The sequence below is a fragment of the Epinephelus fuscoguttatus genome, linkage group LG7 (genome assembly GCF_011397635.1).
Source record: "Epinephelus fuscoguttatus linkage group LG7, E.fuscoguttatus.final_Chr_v1".
NCBI classification, from domain to species: domain Eukaryota; kingdom Metazoa; phylum Chordata; class Actinopteri; order Perciformes; family Serranidae; genus Epinephelus; species Epinephelus fuscoguttatus.
Window position 1 is genome coordinate 5,215,222 of NC_064758.1, and position 22,676 is coordinate 5,237,897.

General features: G+C 40.4%; 1 protein-coding gene across 8 annotated transcripts in view; it reads right to left on the minus strand.

Annotated features, from left to right (window-relative positions):
• dennd2da (DENN/MADD domain containing 2Da) overlaps window positions 1–22,676 on the minus strand; it is a 52,048-nt gene that overhangs the window by 10,051 nt on the left and 19,321 nt on the right. For 3 of the 8 annotated variants that reach the window (XM_049581684.1, XM_049581681.1, XM_049581686.1), the window contains 6 exons: window positions 12,579–12,626; window positions 11,355–11,450; window positions 2,729–2,904; window positions 2,351–2,463; window positions 2,159–2,228; window positions 1,982–2,059 (listed from right to left, as the gene is read on the minus strand). In XM_049581684.1, coding sequence (XP_049437641.1) covers window positions 1,982–2,059; window positions 2,159–2,228; window positions 2,351–2,463; window positions 2,729–2,904; window positions 11,355–11,450; window positions 12,579–12,626 — 581 coding nt within the window. The remainder of the gene's footprint in view (window positions 1–1,981; window positions 2,060–2,158; window positions 2,229–2,350; window positions 2,464–2,728; window positions 2,905–11,354; window positions 11,451–12,578; window positions 12,627–22,676) is intronic. The other 5 variants (XM_049581683.1, XM_049581687.1, XM_049581685.1 and 2 more) reach the window with 3 other exon arrangements.

The following is a 22,676-nucleotide window of genomic DNA, read 5'->3' on the forward strand; positions in this document are numbered from 1 at the left end:
ACAAAGTATTGAAATAGCTCCCTGGATCCTGTGTTTGAATGTGCACCCCAACATCGTATGTTCTGTGAGCCAACATCAACATAACTATACAGTTTTGTTCAATTAAAATCAAGCTATTTTCAGCACTTTGTTGTTCTGAATTTACTCATCTTAGGTCCTGTCTGGCTCTCTAGCCAACAATGACGCAGTCAGGGTGCACAATAGTCTCTCTCTCATCTGATGCCAGCCCTTCTGCGGTGTCCACCCCATCTGTAATATAGCCTATTCTCCCTGCTAATCGCCATCTTCACAGTCAGCCTGTTTCATTCACGGTGACCTCAATGTCGCCTAGGGGTGGGAATCATTGATCCATGACACGGTATCATCACGATACTCAAGTCACGATACAATATTATTGTGATTTTAGATATACAGCTCTAAATTATTTACCCAAAGGAAAATTTTGTCAGCATCTGTTTAATCTAATCAGATATTTATCTCACATTTTTTGCGACAGCAAAATGTATCTAGTGGACTGAAAAAGCAATTGATGATATTATTCTACTGGGCTGTATTTGTAATATTAATTATTTACATAATTTAAAAAAAAAAAAAAATATATATATATATATATATATATATACACACACACCAAATAAAGTTTTTGAAAAAAAACCTGCCTGGTGGCAAACACTGCAGAGACTTTTAGCTTAGTTCAACACGGACAGAGTTGAATGGCAACTTAGAAATACTGCCCCACAGTTGTATGTCTCCGCGCAACAGTCAAGTTTCTCAAGTTTCTCTTACAGTTCACATCCATGTTTGTAAGAAAACATGGATGCTTCACACACATCTTCCCCCCGACAGCAGAAGAGATCTGTACAATCAGCACAGTTTCAAGGTGGACACCCAAGATTAGAGTCACCAGTTCAGTATCTGACTAAATGCCCCCCTCTCTTTCCTGAGATATGATGCTAAATGTTGGCCAGAACATTATGATGTCACAGTGAAGCTGACCTTCAACCTTTTGGATATAAAAAGTCACCATTCCATTATTTTAGCCTGTTAGACATTTGTGTGAAGTTTTGTCATAATTAGCACATGAATTCTTGAGTTATGGACAGACACATATGTAATGAGGTCACACTGACCTTGACCCTTGACCACAAAATTCTAATCAGTTAATTTTTCAGTCCAAGTGGACATTTGTATTAAATTTAATGAAATTACCTGGATGCATTGTCACAATGACCTTGACCTTTGACCCTTGACCACCCAAATCTAATCAGTTCATCCTCGAGTCCAAGTGAATGTTTCTGCCAAATTTACAGAAATTCCCTCAAGGCCGTTTTGAGTTATCACGTTCACGTGAATGAGACAGACTAGGTCACTATGACCTTGACCTATGAGCTATGACTACCAAAAATGAATCAGTTCATCATTGAATCTAAGTGGACATTTGTGCCAAACTTGAAAAAATTACTTTGAGGCATTCTTGAGATATCATTCTCGCAAGGATGGGGCGGCAGGAGCAAAATGACATGCTGCTGTGTTGTGCTATGGCCTATTCAAGTGCTGGTATTTGTTATTTACGTGACAACGCCTGAAAGCAACACAATCTCCGCTCCAACTGAGCGTGTGTGCTGTGCTGTGCTGTGCTGTGCTGTGCTGTGCTGTGCGAGCAGTGTGTTACACACTGGCCATAACAATAACTATGTCAGGTAACAAACTGCATCAGGGGTGTCGCCCAGGGCGCCATTTAGGCTAGAACCGCCACTGACTAAAGGAACAGCACAAAAGAACTTAATGGCTGTTGATTTTGGAGCTGAAGGCAAGACCAATAACATTCTACAGCTACGTGGTTACAAATATACGTTTCCAGTTTCCTAGATTTTTGATATTTTGGAAATTCATGATGCACAACTCTCTTTAGTTGCATGAAGAAATAACTTGAAAGCCATTTGAAAGATTTGCCCATTTAGAAATGTTGAGTTGAACACACCTTGGAGAAGAGGCCGAAACAAGCCAGTGTGCTGATGATACAGTAAGCCTCAGGTGGTCGAGCTCCTTTCCCTCCAGGCTGCAGATTGGAAAGTGAAAGAAGAGTAAACTTTAATGAACATAGGACATGAGGTCCAAATGATGACATAGTGAAGATACCTTAAGTGTACACACTGACCAGTAACCTCCTGCAGTATCCATTTCTTCTGCTGCCATCAATCTCAGTCAGAACAAAGGAGAAAGTCTCACTGGAAATGAACCAGTAAAACTCAGAACACTGGATGTACACTGATATACAATGAACTGAACTACAAATACGGGAATTAAAGTTATCAAAGTGATAAAACAGCTGAGAGAGGAGCAGTTGTACCTGTGGTATTCTGTCAGAGGAGCCCAGTTGATGCCCTCTGGGAAACAAAACAGAGTGATTGCCTTTAGCGTCTTCTCCTCCTCCTCCTTCTGAAACTTCGCCATTCCATCCCTCTGAAAGTAAACAACCAGACACCTGTTCTTAAAAGAAAATCATTTTTTGCACTACATATGAACCTCACTTATTTTTTGGTTGCCTTTGCTTTACAGTGGTAACAAAGCCCAATTCTCCTGAAAGAAACCTCAGGTCCTGTGTTTGTATTTGATTTTACACTAATTAATAAAGATAGCTGCAATGTGTCTGACTCAACACACACTCCAGGTTTATTTGGTTAGACTGCACTATTGTATGTACATTTTGTTCCACCATTAAACTGACCTTGGGAAACTGGTAGGAGATCTGAGGTTCGTAGCTGCTGCCGTCCTTGGTCTTCTTGAGGCTGACCACCACCAGATACTCAAAGAAGTACTGACCACTGACATAGCGGAGCTGCCTGGATGTGTTGTCTGCCACCACAGGGCCCAGTGGCTCTGTAGGCTCAGGGTCTTTGACTCCTACACAGAAATGTAGAAATACATTATGCTTTAGCATGCAGGGTGACCACTGTGATCCTGAAGGAAAGGTTTACAAGCCTCACTGGATGGGCACTTGGTCTCTGACCTGAGACAGTTTGTATCACATTAGTGCCATGCCTTTTAGTCTTGACTCACTACAGGCTTGTCACTTTGCACTCCCTGCTGTGGAGATTATAAATGTTATTGAAGACTGGAGGAAAGGAAAAAACACTAATTTTGGCAGAGATGGTTTCTGAGAGACATGGCCCATAAGACGGAGCCAGGTGACTAAATTATTCTAAAGAATGCCCTCAATGAAGGGACGCAACAATATGTTTCAACCTGCTTACTGTCTTTGTTTTTTTAGGGGACTCATTTTTGGAATTTGATTTCTATAAAGGCACGATGGAACCAAACGTGTTATCCAAACTGCGACAACATGACTCCAGGATGTTGTTCACGGAGAAACAACTCCAGCATGCCATTCCCTCTGAAAGTACAAGAGGTGTATTTTCCCAGATGTTCATCAGTTGCAATATGGTAAAATATTACCTCATTTTTATACATTTTATTACATAGGCTAGTTAATATCACATTGGGCAGGAAATCCAAAGTGTGGGATCATTTTGAGAAGGTGAAGGACAAACCCAAGGTGATATGTTAACTCTGCAGGTAAACAATTGCCTATCATTCATCGACTACAAAACATGGAAGTACCTACATGCCTATTAGCCACTTAGCATAATCATTACTGCTTTGCCAACAGCGTCATTAACAGGCAGCTCGCTCAGTGTGTGACGTGCACAATAAAATATAGGCCTATATTCATTAAGGTTCTTCAGTACAGTTTGGTATTTCTCTGTAATGTAGCTAAGAGTTAACACTGTTACTTATTGTTCTAGTATTATTTCTCAGACCTTGAACTCAAACCACTGTGTTGCCCCTCCTGAAATATATAAATTAATAATTACATTAATATCGTAAACATGTGGGTGATTTGTTGACTAAATGGCCCTTAATTATGACTATTGGTCGACTCTTAGTCGGGGGCAGCCCTAATGCTAACTCTTGAATAGAGTTAAATTTATCCTCTGTTTGGACAACATCTGTCACTTTACTGATGGAATTATTTATTTATATAGTCTGCAACACATTTGCTTACAGACATTGGCCCATAGACGATGGCCCAGACTCGCCTACCCATCCATCTCTCCTGTTGACTGCACTCCACTGCTCTGTTCCAAGACCATTATTCACCCCCATATACAGCCCAGCTTGGTCCTGTCTTCTTCACTGGCTGACAGCCTGTTCACGTGTTCCCTGCTGCATTCCTCCCTTTTTGTCTAAAATAAAAGCACCCCAGCAAGGCTTTTTTTGTGCCTCTGTGTGTTTTAGGCTTGTTGGTGCAACTCCTACCACACTTGGATGTATTAATGCTTCAGGTTGGCCTATTTGTAGTTTTATGATCAGTAGGAGTAATTTGCCTGGCAAAGGTTTGGAGTATACAGAGATGATATGTCCTACCTGAAAAAAACGGTTTCTTTGAGGTGACATGAGGTGAGTCCGTTGGGTTGGTGTCTAATAGCTGAGTACAGTTTTGGTAAAAACACTACAGTATCATTTTAATTGGAATGACTGGCTTTGCTGTGACTAAGTGGTCTTTAACACAGTTCTTGAAGCTGCTGCAACACTCACAGAACTGAATGTATTGGCAAGACAGGCTACTCATTCTGTGCTGTACAAATTATATCTGTGACATTCCAGATGTCTAATACATACCAAAACTGAAACCACTACACAGTGTAATTCAGTCTAATAAAATAGTAGGCTACATTTGTGAAACTTTTAAGTTTTGCTTTAACTCTGTAGTCATTTCAAAAGGCTTTAATTGTATTCCATGCATTTCGATCTGCATCAATATGCTACCTCCAGTCCTTGCTCTCTGTCCTATAGACTGTGACCTGAAAATCAATCAAGGTCCGCCATCATCAAGGATGTTCCACCTCAGAGGAGTTGAGAGAGGAGCTAAAGTTCATTAGCTTTGTGTATAATCTGAATGATGAAAACACTTTTGTTTAATGTTTCCCCAGTCAAAATCTTTCCTTCCAGGTTCATCTTGGCTCACTCTGGAAGCTGAGGTCAAAATATTTGTTCTATAATATAACCACGCAATCACTATGATTATTAGTCCTGTAATATTGGCCTGAGCCTGAAAGAGAGACTTGAAACCTTTCATAAACAAATTACTTTATTTAGAGCATTTATAGATCATTTATTTACTTCATAAAATATGTTGTGTTCTTTCACTGTCTATTGGTATTATTTCTATCAGTCACATGCTGTCAGATTGGCATGGTGATGCAGTGGTTGAAGCTGTTGCCTCACAGAAAGAGGGTTCCAGGTGTGAATCCACCAGCTGGCCAGGAGTTTGCAAGGGTTTGTCAATGTGGGTTTTCTCTGGATTCTCCAGCTTCCTCCCACAGTCCAAAGACATGCAGGTTAGGTTACTGTTGATTGGCCATATGTACGTGTGAGCGTGAATGGTTGTCTGTCTGTGTCAGCCCTGTGATAGTCTGGCGACCTGTCCAGGGTGTACCCTACTTCTTGCCCAGTGTCATCTGGATATGCTCTAGAGCCCAACTAGGGAGTAAAAAATATGTAATACAGCAATAGGACCGCCTTCATTTCCCATCTTGCCTGTGTGGTGCTGGACTAATGTCTAGTGACTAGTTTGATGTATTTTCTGTTATATGCTCCAGAATGCAAATGTGACTTTTAATTTGTATTTACAATGTGTTTGTGTTTGTTTGTTCAGAACATGGTGGCTTATGTTGGTAATTTTTGTGCTGGTTTACGTTTTCAACCATGAGTGAGGTGACTGTTATGTTTCTTCCGTTTCCTCCAACTTTGTCCACTACCATAATGACTTATTCTCCTCCTGTCTCGGCCAACTAGCTCCCCTCAAAACTAAAAGTCTTATTCACACACTCAGCCCCCTGGTATACCCCCGAATTCCACCAGACGAAATCCCTTAAGTGCCAGCTTGAAAGACTTTCCAAGAAAAACGGTTTAACAGTGCATCTCCAAGCCTATAAAGACTATCTTCAGCAATACAAAACTGCTCTCACCACAGCCTGGTCCACCTACTACTTACAGCTCATACACTCTGGCTCCACCAATCCCAAGGCCCTCTTCTCCACCATAAACAAACTTCTTAAACCCTGTGACAACACCTCCACATCCTTCACAGCTGACAATTGTAACTCTTTCCTTTCATTTTACCAGACAAAAATTGACTGCATCTACATCAACCTGTCCTCTACCCCCACCCCCACTCTCTTCACCCCTTCACCTTCATGGCAACATCATTCGAAGCCATGGTTTCAACATCCACTGCTACACTGATGACATCCAGCTCTACATCTCCACTAAATCCATCACCACTGAAACATCACATCCTGGATGCAAGCCAATTTCCTCAAACTGAACTGTGAAAAATCTGACATGATCATCAGTCCAAATCCCTCACCAAAACCTCTCACAACTTTTGCCTCACCTCTGACAATTCCACTCTGCATTCCTCCCCACACATCCGCAACCTCAGAGTCATTTTCAACAACAACCTCTCTTTCAAAAAACATGTCTATCACATCACCATTACTGCCTTCTCCCACCCAAAAAACATAGCTCATCGCTGCCCATCACTCTCCCCCACTGTTGCTGAAACTCTCACCCATGCCTTCATCACATCCAGAAATGTCTACTGTAACAGCATTCTTTATGGTACACCATCTTCATTCCTAAATAAACTCCAATACATCTAGAACTCTGCTGCCTGTCTGCTCACCCATTCCCGATCCTGCGATCACATCACCCCTGTCCTTCAGAACCTCTACTGGCTTCCTGTCCCACAACGCATCCAATTCAAAGTCCTTCTCCTCACTTATAAAGCCCTCCATAACCAGGCCCCCTCCTACGTCACTGACCTTCTCCACTGCCACACTCCTTCCTGCAGCCTCCGTTCCTCTGATGCCAACCTCCGAACTCCACCACTCAAGACCAAACACTGAACCTGGGGTGACAGGGCCTTCTCCATAGCTGCCCCCTCCCTCTGGAACTCTCCCCCAAAACACATCTGAGATTGCACTGACCTGTCCCAGTTCAAATCACTACTCAAAACACATCTTTTCAAAACGGCTTTTAATGTGTGAATGATGTTGTGTGTTTTTTATTGTAGTGTTATTGTGATCGTTTTTAACCAATGTAAAGCGGCTCTGAGTACATTGCAAAGCGCTCTATAAATAAAATGGATTATCACTATCATTATTATCCTTGAGTAAAGCTCTATTTTCCCTTTTAAATGGGTGAGGTGAAGAAGATGTTCTGTTGATGCATATCAGAGGTTAAAACCCCAAAAACCAATACAACGGTATTGATCGGGCTCTTACAGGCTCCAGACCCTCTGTAACACTGTGCCAGGATAAGCAGTGATGGAAAATGAATGAATGAAGAGAGACTGCTGTCTTCTCAAAACGATTAATGTGAGTGAGGATGTCTCATTTTAGTGAATACAGTTCCTGAAAAAGAATTCTCTTTCTCGCACACCTTATCTCTCTCTCATTCCCACTGTGAAGAGCTTAAACATAAGTGTCACAGTTTGTTCACTTAGTAGCTGCCATCAAGAATACAATACAATATTAATACAAGCCTGTCAGAGGAAAGACAGGAGAGAAAAAGAACAGGGGAGAGTGGGGTCCCGTTGACAACGTTACTCTTCTGTTGAGATCATAAGCCTCATCCCTCAAGTATTTTCCTTTAGTTTTTGTCTGTCTGTCTCCATTTGTTAACCTAAATCAACTAAAACCAACACCACGATCACTTCACTGTTGGTAAACACGCAGTGGAGCTCACTGAAGTTCAGATATGTAGTGGTGCAGCCATGGCACTTGGTGGTAATTAACAGCCAGTTTATTCCAACCTGGCATGTTTGCCATAAACGTGGCTATTGTTGCTCTATGAGTCGTGCTATATCAAGCAAGCAGCAGGAGTTTCCTACAGCTTTCCAAATGAACTTAATTCTACAGGAATCATTTCAAATGCTTGACTCTGAGTCTGATCCAAATGTACATAGTAAGTAGGGCCTGGAACTAAAGATGCACCAATTTTGAAATTCTGGGCTGATACTGATGTTTTTATGTTGTTGTTTATTTTGTTTTTGTTGTTATTAATTTCCCTTTTTGTCAGGGAAACAAAGAAATCAACACAAAAAAAACTGTTTTAGAGCAATGAACCGCTACATACCTTTGAATGAGCATAAATCATACAAATTCATAAAGCAACCTTTAATATAACCTTGTATACAAAAAACATCTTTAAAAAAACAACTGCTGCAAAATGCATTTTACTACAGTAAATATATCATCATTCCCTCTCTAATATCTACTTATCAACAAATAAACACATTTCTCCTTCAAACAGCTGTATTTACTCAAGATTCTCACCAAAAATTATACTTCACAAGATTACATTGAACACATCATGACAGCCTGATAGTTCATCTCATTTTCATTGAATAGAGTGAGAACCCATCATATTGTAACTTAATGCAACCTCTGTTGGCAGTTAGTTTTGGCCACCGGCTGCCAATTGCTAACATCTGAAATTATCACCAACTCTACGTTGGTTGCAAATAGGAGCAACTTCAATAGTGTGGAATTAACTATGGTCCTGAATGTTTTATGAACAGCCGCGGACTTCTCAGGCCTCTTTTAGTGACTTACCGCTTAGAGGGAACTCATTCAGCTCATTCTTGCCATGCGCACATGGAAGCCGGTGTCATCAAGTGATTTTGTCATAAACCTTTGACAATGTAAACCTATGTGACGCTCGTAGCTCAACAAAAACTACATATATGTGAATGTGCAATAGTTATGGTAGCATAACAGCCTGTCACAGGTTAAAGCGTGATGATTAGAGGAGAAATGGCAAAGCATAAAGGTCCAGGTGGAAAAAACAATACCTCAATCATTTAGGATTTTGCTAAAAGAAGGAAATCACCTGCTGATTTACATATAGATCCCAGGGTAAAAATTTTTGTATTTGGAAACTGTTTAAATGTGTAATTTGTGGTACATTTTATTTTGTTGTACTAATAATGTTGTATATAGAATCTTAATCTTACTCTGTGTTACTGTTGCTGTTTACAGACTAAAGAAATGAGAGATCATTTTTCTTTATTTTTTACTGAATATTTGAAGGCAAACTGTAAAACTATATCACTTATTTCATTGCAATTCTGGGATTCTTAATATTATTATTACCATTATCATCATCAATAATAATAATAATTATATATATATATTTTTTCATCTTTTGTCATATTGTCAAGACTATCGTTATTACAAAAACACCCTGAAATATGGTGGTATTATTTTAGGGCAGTATCACCCACCTCTATGTGCTCATTAATTTAAGTTTGTGGCCAATTGTCTGAAGCCCAGCCTTTTAGCCTGAGCAAGCGGTGTGTGTCATCTTGTTTCCCGACAGGTCAACGGCAGTCAAGAGGCGATTATCGGCCAATAACAATGTTCAGCCCATAAATCGTTGTATCCCCACGGATAAGTGCATGGATATCTACATTCAGGGAAACTTGCATGTTGGTTTATTTACATGTGTGAGACAGTTAATTGCTTTACATTTAGCATGTGTTTGTGCTTGTACTAGTAAACAAGATAAATGGTTCATGCCTGCAAGTGATAAAAACCAATGATGATTACTTTTTATCAACTAATACCACAGCCGGATAATAGAGACAGCCAATTTCTCTGCAAGTTGACCAAAACACTTCTCAGAGATTCACACATTCATTCTCAACTACCATTGTTACGTAGATCATTGTGGGTCCAGAAAAATATATTACAAGATGCTAGTGTTTATTGCTGGTGGGTAGGGCTGCGCGTTATACCGGTTTGCACTGAAAACCGGTATTTATTTTCATTATGATATGAATTTTTCATATACCGCAATACTGGTGAATAGCCCAAACAACGTCCAGAACGTGCGCAGCAGGAAAGTGTTTCAGCTGGGACCCATTTCACCGCTGCACACCACAAGCATGCTAGAGCTGGCAAGAGTGAGAGCATAAAGAAAAGTTTAGAGGCAAGAGAGCTGGCGAGAGAGTCCTGAAAGCGAAGCAACTGTACATGTTGCTGAAGAACACGATGACCCAGAAGAACTCATACCAAAATGAGCAGTGTATCCCCTATATGCAACTAGCTGTACATGATGCGCACACACACAGACACACACACTAGAGCACGGCTCGGGCCGCATTTTCCTGACCCAAGCCAACAATTATGACAAAGCACGGTACTAATGGAGTGGAGCCTGTATTGTGTTCAGGCGCTGTCATGTAAATAACAAATTCCAGCACTCGAATAGGCCATAGCACAACACAGCAGCATGTCAAGTGGGCCGAACCTGAGCAAAATACCGTCAAATACAGTGAAACGGATACGATTTTTTTTAAAAACGTGACATGAAAATTTTGTCCTACCGCCCAGCCATATTGGTGGGTCACACATACTGTAATCCCTCACAAAGTGAGGGATGCTCACATGTTGTAATCACTTTTTCTGACTGTATGGAGAGCTGAATGTTTGGTCCAGTCGGCCTCAACGCTCCAGTCAATATGATTTGAAACAAAGTCTGCAGGATAACAATGTTGATAAGCTCTGCATATTCATTTGTTGTAGTTCCACAGATTGGATCACTTATCTGTGGACACAATTATTTAATTAATTTAATTAGGTATGGTATCAGCATGTCCACTATTTGTAGCAAAAGTTGTCCTCCACAGTAAGCACAGGAGAGCAGTGAGCCTACAAATTCTAGCACTTTCGGATATATGTTGTCGTCAAAGACAAGTCTTGTCGTATTAATGCTCTGCTTTCATTCTTCGTGTATTCTCTTTAAGCTGATGTACCTCCTTGTCTGTGTACTACAGTTCAAATAAATAAATATCAAGATTAAATGACTTTTGATCGTCCTCATAATAGTCCAAGTGATAATCCATCACTGCTAGGGATAGGGTGATAATTTGCCCAGTGGGGAATGGCGACATCTTAGTTAAAAAAATATTGACTTTGTTTTTTTCCCTCAGTATCTGAAACGCAATTAAGGGAAATGAGGAGCCAAATGGAAATCATCTGGTGTCTGCAGCAGTTCTCTGATCACAACAGCTCAAAACTGTTTGTAAGGTCTGTTCAGTATATGTTCAGAACAGCAACTGTACACTCGCCTCTTGACTAGAATATACCAGCAGTCGCTTAGCCCATTACCACAATGTGACCAAGCATCCAGCAGGTAACAGTGAAAAAGAAACTGGAAGTACTTGCAATGCAAATAAAATCTGTTTTTTCTTTGGTGTGGAAATGTAATGCAATACTCACTGTCTCTTTTGCCCTTGCGTAAGGAGGACCACATAGCACTAATCCTCTTGAGGGCCCCTTGTCGTCCACCTTCATCTTCATCTGATGGGCCGGCTGCTGGAGAAACAAGCAGCAGTTGCACAATACTGAAACCTTCACATGACAACATTCACTTCCCCTGCTAGTTTAATGGTACATAGGTGTTTGTAGTAATCTGGCTGATTACATCACTGATCAAGCTGGAGTCAAATGACCAGAGTTTATTTTCACAGCTATTTTAGATTTTTACTGTAAACTCTGACTTGCCCATCTCACTGATAAGAAGCAGAGAAATAACTTCATTAAAGCCTGAATTCTTTCTTAGTCTGCAACATGTTAGTCTGGAGGTTTAAACTTGTGTCAGAGTTGGTGATTAAAACTAAACTTTTATCTCTGTCCAAGAAAACTGACCTGAGTTCAGACTGTTTACTTACAACACAGCTACACTCACAGATAACTGAGCCTCCTACCTGCCTGTCAAACAGCATCAAACCATAAACTTTCCTGAGACAGTCGGGATCACAACTTGCACTATGGACCCATGCTGCTCTGGTGTGACTGTTTTTTCTGGCTAGCGAAACATCCAGGCGCAGACTATTTACTGGAGTTTACCAGCCTGTCATTCACGCAGCATTTGAAGATAATTACAAGGATGGCCGTTCTTGGTTTTCAAAGTTCAATGGTCCGTCAGTAACATTTTCGACACGTCTTTTCTTCTCAACAAAAATGAAAGATAGATTTCATCTTTGTATTACCAAGATCTTTTTTTTTTAGCTTGTCATCATCTCATTTTAGCCTTGGAAAAAAAGGTTGTTGATGAAAAATTTCCATTTTCGACAACAAAATTAACACTGCAAATGACACTTGTTTGCCCACAATTATGTCACCAACATCAGTACTGAGTGTACAGATCAAACATGGAGAAGTAGATCAGGCTGCAGAAAAGTCTGTAAATTTTCTTTTCATTGTAAGCCACTGTAACAGCTACTCTCCTCTTCAAGCCTATGGGCAGATGGTATAAATACTCCAAGACAGCACTTGGACTATTCTTTAACGACTGATTAGACCTAAAGTGAAAAATTCCGAATATGAACCCTTTATTTGACTATTCAAGGTAACATAAATAAAGAAAGTCTTATCTTTACAGTCAAATGCAAAGTGTATAACAGAGAAAGTATGCCTCATTACTCCAGCTACTGTACTCACTATGTTTCCCATCCACATCAGAGATGAGGTTACCTTTGGGCTGCTCACCTAAACAACACAGACAAAAGTTGGGTGAATAAACTATTCTCACACTGCCTCTTTACCTTACAAACATGTTTGCTGAACAGTGTTGCCTATATAATTTATAAAATACTGATTTCATATTCTGTTTACATCCATTTGTACTCTCTACCAAAGTGGCGTGAAACATACCTTAACAAACTAAACCAGGATTCATTTGTTTCAGAAAGAAAAAACTCATGGCTGAAGACTTTAAAAAAGACTTCTACAAGACTAAAGAGTGACACCCTCTCACATCTAAAGACAATGGGTGTGTTCGGAAATACTGCAAGTGCCAGAGAACACTCTGAAAAAATACTATTAAAATCAGTGGCACTGTGGTGTGGTGGTTAGCACTGTTGCCTCACAGTAAGAGAGTTCCTGGTTCGAGCCCAGGAGGGAGCCCTTCTGTGCGGAGTTTGTATGTTCTCCCTGTGTCAGCGTGGGTGTTCTCTGGGTACTCCGGCTTCCTCCCACAGTCCAAAGACATGCAGGTTAATTGGTGACTCTAAATTGTCCGTAGGTGTGAATGTGAGTGTGTATGGTTGTCTGTCTCTATGTGTCAGCCCTGCGATAGTCTGGAGACCTGTCCAGGGTGTACCCTGCTTCTCGCCCAATGTCAGCTGGGAAAGGCTCCAGCCCCCAGCGACCCCCAAGACGATAAGCGGTTACGAAAATGGATGGACGGATTTTAAAATGAACTTTCAACTATTGCCATTGTAATTAAACTGTATTATATTTTGGACTGGGCCATTCTTTCAATACTTCTTTTAAAAAAAAAAAAAAAATCCTCTGTTTCTTAATAGACATGTGATCACCATGCAAAATTAGGGTGCACTTGATAATCTGAATGAAAAATATCAAATTGAAAAAAAAACCCAAAGAAAATCCACATCTGAAAAGAATCTTAAAAAAAAAAAAAAAACAGGGACTAAAGTACTGCTCATAAATGTGCCATCTATTACATATGTTTTAGGGACATTAGATATAGTAATACTTTTGTCAGTAACAGGGTTGACAAAACTATCAAAACATTAAGGAGAAAAACAGTCATAAAATATGAAATTCCACAGCCTAAGATGGCACAATATAATTTCATGTTACTTTAAACTGCCATTAATCCCTGGCTACTTAAAAATAGCTATTTAATTTAATTTATATTTTATGTTTTCAAAGTTGAAAAGGCACTGTTTTCTGACAATGACAACTTTAATGTTTCCTAGGATGGTATAGGCATGACCCACTGTATTCTCCCTCTGAATGGCTAGTACTCATTCAATTTCAATTTTTATTCAATTTTATTTATAAAGCCCAATATCACAAATCACAATTTGCCTCACAGGGCTTTACAGCATACGACATCCCTCTGTCCTTAAGACCCTCACAGCGGATAAGGAAAAACTCCCCAAAAAAACCCCTTTAACGGGGGAAAAAAAAAAACGGTAGAAACCTCAGGAAGAGCAACTGAGGAGGGATCCCTCTTCCAGGACGGACAGACGTGCAATAGATGTCGTACAGAACAGATCAACATGATAAATTAACAGCAATCCATATGACACAGGGAGAGAGAGAGAGAGAGAGAGAGAGAGAGAGAGAGAGAGAGAGAGAGAGAGAGAGAGAGAGAGAGAGATATGCAGGTAATGACAGTATCTTACAACAACATTAATGGAAGTAATAATATTATAGTTATAGTTCTGGTTACTGCGGTACAATATGTTGAAAGTATGTATTAATACCTGGCAGTATACATGTGTGACAATAATCATATGTGTATAATAACAGAAGAAGTATGACTAATGACTAATGATGGCAGCAGCAGCAGGAGGCATCTGGCGGGACCACGGCAGCAGCACAACCACACACATCACGCTGTCCAGGCACCGCTGTGATATGAGTTAATCTGAGAGACAGTGGAGCACAAAGGCTCCGGAGAAGAAGCCGAGTTAGTGACATCCAGAATGGCCGGGTTAGCTAGATGCAGTAATAGGATACGAGAGAGAGAGAGAGAGAGAGAGAAGGGGCCCGGTGTATTATAGAGGGGTCCTCCGGCAGACTAGGCCTAAGTCAGCCTAACTAAGGGCTGGTACAGGACAAGCCTGAGCCAGCCCTAACTATAAGCTTTATCAAAGAGGAAAGTCTTAAGTCTAGTCTTAAATGTGGAGACGGTGTCTGCCTCCCGGACCGTAACAGGAAGATGATTCCACAGGAGAGGAGCCTGATAGCTAAAGGCTCTGGCTCCTGATCTACTTTTGGAGACTTTAGGGACCACGAGTAACCCTGCGTTCTCAGAGCGCAGTGTTCTGGTGGGATAATATGGCACTATGAGCTCTCTAAGATATGATGGAGCTTGACCATTTAGAGCTTTATAAGTTAACAGTAGGATTTTAAATTCAATTCTGGATTTTACAGGGAGCCAGTGCAGAGAAGCTAAAACAGGAGAGATATGATCGCGTTTCTTAGTTCCTGTTAGTACACGTGCTGCTGCATTCTGAATTAGCTGGAGAGTTTTTAAGGACTTACTAGAGCTACCTGATAATAGAGAGTTACAATAATCCAGCCTTGAGGTAACAAAAGCGTGGACCAATTTTTCTGCATCTTTTCGGGTCAGGATAGGCCTAATTTTCGCAATATTACGCAGATGAAAAAATGCAGTCCGTGAGGTTTGCTTTAAATGAGAATTAAAAGACAAATCTTGATCAAATGTTACTCCGAGGTTTCTTACGGTAGTGGCAGGGGCCAGAGCAATGCCATCTAGAGAAACTATGTCATCAGATAAAGAGTCTCTGAGTTGTTTGGGGCCAAGAACAATAACTTCAGTTTTGTCTGAATTCTCACCAACATTGGTTGGGTTGGTTAGGTTTAGGCAAAGGAGTGGGATTGACTAGAGTAAGAATGTCAGGATAAGCCATTCAGAGGCAGAGTAGGTGGGGTCATGCCTTCACTATCCTAGCAAATGCCAATTTACATCTTGAACAAGACTACTTGCAAGCTAATGTTAGCTACTGCAATGTTTTCTATTAGCCTACTAGCTAACCGTGCATTTCAGCTAAAGATTTCTAGCTTCAGTCACATAAATCTGGCCCCAAGAAATGAGCCGGGCTTTGAAGCCAATTTTTGTTGTGGCCAAACAGTGGTGCTACAGTTTCTGGGGTCTGTCAAGTAATGGCCTTCAGCCTAAAAAGACTTCTTCCCATTGACTTACATTGTGAAAGAGACATCTGTAAATCAGTGGATACATTTTTTTGAATGTCAAAACCCCCACAAGATGACTTGTTTCACTATCAGGATTTGATTCGGTTTGATTACATATGGAAAGTCTAAGAGAGCTGCAAAATTAAATCACTTTATCCCCATTAAAGTTAATGAAGCACTTCACTGGAAGTTAGCCATTCGGCCAGCAAAAGTAAGACGCTTGGCCACACTCAGTCAAGCTCGGCTGCTGTAAGTTTCTTGTGCGCCTGCTCTATCGGCCGCACACTGCAGAAGTAGTGCTGACAATCCTTGAATCATCCAGGTAATTTTAGAACATGGCAGTTGAACCATTTTGGCTTCATATACCACTCAACAACTCTCATAGGAATGAAAAGGGACCCACGTTCAATGCTGTATCCAGGTCTCTTAATACATCCATGGACCACACCTATTGGTTGTAGGGTTGCCACAGTATGAGATTTTCATGGTTCGATAACAGAATTGTACAGCTTACAGAATTTATATTACTATCAGTCAGAATAAGGGTAATTTTTGGTTGAACAAATGTTTTATTACTACAGTTGAAACTTGAAACTATTTTGTTAATGTAAGCATGTGTAAAACGTCTCCCCTTTGAAAGTGTCTAAAGGCGAGAATCTCCATCTAATTGCATATTTCATCAATATCATAGATGAGCAAATGTACACGGTACGATAGCTGTCAACTTTTATATCAGGGTATACCTTGAAACAGATATATCGCTGCAAGCCTAATTGGTCGTTAACAATATTAATGTTATCGTAATTTACTATGGAGCTAGAACAGTCTCAAAATGAATAAATGCACACAGAAATTAATAAATGCACAAAAAAGGATTCACAAATGTATTTGGGGATTTATTCATATATATATACATGACTCAAAACACAAACACATTTTCAGTGCACACAAAAATATGTTTCATTCCATATATAAGTAAAAGAAAATCCACATATAAAAAGTTAGATTTATAAACGTATTTGTGATGCACATACAAATATTTCTTGTTTTAAATATGTGCAATTGAAATTCACAAATGTACGCATGTAAAAGTATTTGCAATTTTCATCAAATACATATTTGGAGGTTGTTACATTGACATATGAACTGTTGAACCTGCATTTACAAAGTGCTTTTAATTTGTAAACTTCCCTGAATTTGTGTGTAGAGGTCGCCAGTAGGACCTTTTCCAAACTATCGTTATCAGTGAAAAAAGGCTCCGACAGTTGCCGATGGTTGCAAAGGATTTTTTCCCTGCAGCGCAACAAGCTGTTTGCTCTCCTCCCCCGCTATCTCTCCCTCTGTTCACTGAGGGGAGGAGCTGCTAGACAGAACGAGAGTGAAGCCTGATTTATGGTCCTGCGTTAAATCAACGACGTCGCTACGTCGTAGGGTACGTGGCTACGCAGAAGGCTCGCTGTAGCCCTCGGCGTAGCCTGACGTGCACCTCCCCAAAAATGTAACTACACGTCACAGCGACGCAGACCCAGCACAGACTGAGAGGTTTGTGATTGGTTTGCTTGGTAGCAACGCATTTCCGGTTCCGTATTTCCAGATTGCGCCATCCCCGCCATCTTTAAACATCTGCTGCAATGTAGATGTTGCAGTATTAAGGCCCATTTATGCTTAACGTTCAATATGGATACGGATACGGACGGAGCCGTCTTTCCGTGCTCCGCGTTCATTTCTCTGTGACCGGAAAAGCCGGAAGCTAAACAAAGAATCAACTAGAGACCACGATAACCATTCAGGAAAGGAACGCAGCCTCCTGCCGCTCTGGCGGTGAATTGCACCGCGACGAAATGGAGTGACGGAGAAGTTCGAAGGGTTCACGACGGCGTCACGGCAACGACGTAAGTACATCGTAGGTACGCCACAGGACCATAAATCAGGCTTGAGACGGCAGGCGCAGCATGTGCAGATGCTGCAGGGTAAAGGAGGCGTGAGGAGTCCACCTGGAGATAAGCGGTAAGCGTGATTCTAACCTTCACGAGTTAAAAAGCCAAAAAACATAACCTCCTTATCGGAGGTAATAAGTACCACTTGTTCAATAAGCATAAATGTGCATCATATTTCAGCATAAATAGCGATATTTCCCTGTGCATGTTTTTTATGACCAGTGACCACAGCGTGCTTGTTGAGTAAGCAAACAGCTTGTTAACAACAAGCTAAAATGAAAGCTGTCCGTGTGTCGTCTGTTTATCTTAGTGTGCCACAAATCTTAAAGTTTGGCAAATTCTTGTAAATTTTATCTGCTGGCTGAGACAAACCAGCACTGCTCGCACAGCAGTGCAGCACAGCACTGTACGCACACTCAGTTGGAGCTAAGCCTGTGTTGTGTTCAGGCGTTGTCACGTAAATAACAACTTCCAGCACTTGAATAGGCCATAGCACAACACAGCAGCATATCATTTTGCTCCTGCCGCCCCATCCTTGCGAGAATGATATCTCAAGAATGCCTCAAAGTAATTTTTTCAAGTTTGGCACAAATGTCCACTTGGATTCAATGATGAACTGATTCATTTTTGCACAAAACAGAAGCATGTCAAGTGACTTTTTACTTTTATTATGTTCAATAAAATTGTATTTTCCTAAATCTTGAGACACCTCATATGTAAGCTAGACAGACATCCTAGGGGAAACACTGCATATAGTGACTGTTGTAAACTTAACTGTCCCTGCTGTAGAAACAATATTTAGTTTATTTAAATATATAAATCATTTCTAATCCTGTTCTGAATTTATTTATTTTTTAATGTTAATTTAAAAAACCCTAATTCTTAGCTTAACTTAGTATTGATAAAGAACCAGACTGTTAAGATTAAAAGTTTTTATCTAATCGAGGATAAGATAAAAACTTTTTGTCTTAAAGCACCACCCAGTGATTGGGATATCAGCCGATTAATCAGCTATTGTTTTTTTTCCCTACTCCAAACTATCGTTATTATATCGGCCTTTAAAAATCCACCATCGGTCAACCTCTATTTGTGCGTGCGAGTTTTGAGATTCCCCTGACGTGACTCGATTCACAAATGCATTTTTTTAAGAGAGGATTGTCTGCAGCCAGTCAGATGTCTCATTCCTTTACAGCCAATCACATGAGTGCCTTCCCACGGGGGGTGCCTGACCTCCGTTAAAATCTAATGTGTTTTTTATTATCCTGTTTTTAGTCTTTATTCATGCAAATAGTAAAGTATGGAGCTAGAACAAAATGAACAAATGCACAAATACATCGGCGGGGCGGGCCGACACTGTGTATCCCAGAACGGATATTTAAGTGTGGGTGAGAGGAGCAGAGAGGAGCAGCAATGGTAATGTAACCTGGGCTTGTAACTATAATCTAATTACTATTACTAATTTATTTCTCCTGTTTTTGAAATTATATAGTGTTACATTACTCTGTTACTAAGCCTCCATATGGAACGCCGAATGGACCAAAACGTCTAATTCAACGTTTGTCTTAAGACGTCAAATTTGTACCTCTTAAGACGACAGAAAATGCCATGTTAAAACATCAGTTTTTAACGTCTTAAGATGTTTGATCTGTTGCTATTGGTTGGCATCAACATACCCACCCGCTTTTGATGTAAGGCTTCCATGCTCCACCTCCTTTTGACGTAGCGGCTGCGTTGGGCTGTACGTATGCCTTCGTTGTGGCCATGTGGTCTCTTGGTAGAGGGTACGTTTTGCCTACATACCTGTGACATGTCTTATGATTAGTATTTAGGACAGTCCATTTCTATGAGGGTGGTGTGCCTGTAATTTTGAACTCTTGCAAAGATTCTTGTATTTAGGCCCTCAGAAGGGTCTCCCCCTCAGAAACAGACGAAGTGGCAGCACCCAATTAAACTGATGTGTTAACAGGGCATTTTCTGAAGTCTTAAGAAGTACAACATCTTAAGACATTAAAAATTGACGTTTTAACACGGCATTTTCTGTCCTCTTAAGAGGCACAAATTTGACGTCTTAAAACGGATATCAAATTAGACGTTTTGGAACATAATATGTTTATAAATCTTATTTTTTATATGTGGATTTTCTTTTACTTATATATGGAATGAAATATATTTTTGTGTGCATTGAAAATGTGTTTGTGTTTTGAGTCATACATATATACACATATATATGTATATATATATATATATATATATATATATATATATATATATATACACATATATATATATATATATATATATATATATATATATATATATATAAAAATCCCCAAACACATTTGTGAATCCTTTTTTTGTGCATTTATTAATTTCTGTGTGCATTTATTCTTTTTTTTTTTTTTTTGGCCATTTTGCCTTTAATGGACAGGACAGGTAAGTGTGAGGGGGGGAGAGAGAGGGGGGATGACATGCAGCAAGGGGCCACAGGCTGGATTCGAACCCGGGCCGCTGCAGCAACAGCCTTGTACATGGGGCACCTGCTCTACCACTAAGCCACCAACGCCCTGCATTTATTCATTTTGAGACTGTTCTAGCTCCATACTTTAGTGTTTGCATGAATAAAGATTAAAAACAGGATAATAATAAACATGTTTGATTTTAGCAGAACGAGAGAAAGACTTAAAACAGCTCTGACTGAGTTTTGGGACCACTTTACACCAAACTATTGAGATCACAGAAGCAACCACTACTCAAGCAAAAACCAAAACCAAAAACGGTTCTTTGAGTTGACATTTAAAATGAGAGGAAATTGTAACTTTCACTACCAGGTGTAGTCATGGCCCAAATTCATTTGCTTTAAAGGGATAGTTCAACATTTTGGCAAATTCGCCTATTGCCGTAATCCCTATAGTCATATGAGTAGGTACATTACCTTTAATTGTCAGTGCGTGCTGTTCTGAGATCGGTGGGACAGAGCTGCCCACTGAAATGGAGGTGAACGGTACAGGTCCCTCTCTTCCTCAAAACTAATCAAATACACCATCAAATGACTCCAAAACGCTCTAGTGGACAACACATGGCTTGCACATTCTCCATGCTATGAAATAATAATGTATAATTAAGTGACATTACGACACATGAAGCAAATACTCGGAACTACTGTCTTGAGTGAACCACTGGGCGGAGTGACACAGTGCGCAGCTGAGACAGTGCCGTTGTTATTGCTTGTAGCCATTTGTGGTATCGTCTGCTGGACACAGCAGAAGGTTTGAGGAAAGTTTACAAGTGTTTTTGTAAATCATGGTTTACACATGCATTGTAAAAGGTTGCAGTAACAAGCTGAAGACATGGAGCAAAGTTTCACGTAGTTCCAACCAGTAATACGGACAGGATGAAAAAATGGCTATTTGTGCTGGACATCGACCCCAACACGCCTGTGGAAACGGTCCAGAAAATGTTTGTGTGCTCCTGCCATTTTTTACCGGAGGACTACGCTGAAAAGATGGAGCGCAGAAGCTCAGGAATGGTTCAAACGCTTTTCTGGAAAGATACTGTCATACCATCTGTCGGCATCACAAAACGAGCAGACATGGTAAGTGATCGTTGTGTATTTGGCTCAGCTAAAATGCAAATGTTGTTGTGGTTATGTTATGGATAAGTGCTTGCCCAGAGCATATAGTGAAGTGACTGGCATTACTTCTCATTGTTGGGAATAAACAGACTGATAGGGAACATTTTATGTTGTTGTTCCCTCAGGAGTTGTGGTGATTTATGAGTGTGGAGTTAGCATGTTCTCCCCGTGTTCCGGTGATTATTTTGAGGTGTACTCTATATTTATATTGTACAGGTGTACCTAATAAAGTGGCCAGTAAGCCCCACATTTACACCACCGGCTCTGGGTCTCCCCTCAGCCCCTGGTTGCTCGGCAGCCTCTCTTCTTGCTCTCTCTTCTTCCAAAACCTGTAACTCTTCCTCTGTATATTCTGGCTTCTTCTCAACAAACTTGTTGTTTTGATGACGGGAGTAACTGCACTAAACATACGCTGTTTGAAATCACTCGGCCCAGCAAGTACTGTATGTCTGGAATGTAGTTCCGGCTCTGCATTTGGCTTCAAAACAACTCTGTCTCGTAACATTACATTATTATTTCGTCCCACCGATCTCAGAACAGCACACACTGACAATTAAAGGTAATGTACCTACTCATATGACTATAGGGATTACGGCAATAGGCGAATTTGCCAAAATGTCGAACTATCCCTTTAAGCTGAGTAGTTACATAGCCTAAAGCAAATGTTTGCAGGGCATTTGGAAGCACATATATGGTCTGAAATACTATGCAGATGCTTGACACTGAGAAATTGCCCACATGCCAAAATAATTTGTGTTGATTTACAGAAGTAAGTTTGTGTTACAATATTAATCCTGCTTTCTGAAACAACCCTGTGCCTGACACCCAATACTTTGACCGAGCATCCACCACAACACCACCGCCAACACAAAAGCAGAAACAAAAGTATGCTGCAGTTATACAGTGATGGGCGACAACTCCCTAAAAAAAGGAAACATCACTGCGAGTGTGGCTCTGCTACTATCACTTATGCTGTAGCTCTGGTTGTTTTGGAGCAAATTATATTTATTAGTAGATGAAAACTCCCGGAGCTGCTAGGTGTAAAGAACAAGTGCAGTTACATCTATTTGAATTGACAATTACAATATACTAGAGCAACCGTATCCATATAACAACAAAGGTTTTGCAACACAGGTCTTCCCTATTAATCTTCTGTGTATACTGCCGCACCAACAGTGCTGAATCATTTGTTTACTTCAGACTCTGAGGAAAGAATTTTTTATGCTTGTGCTGCATTCAGGTTATGTGGGGAAAAAACAGCTTCCTACAGGAAAAATT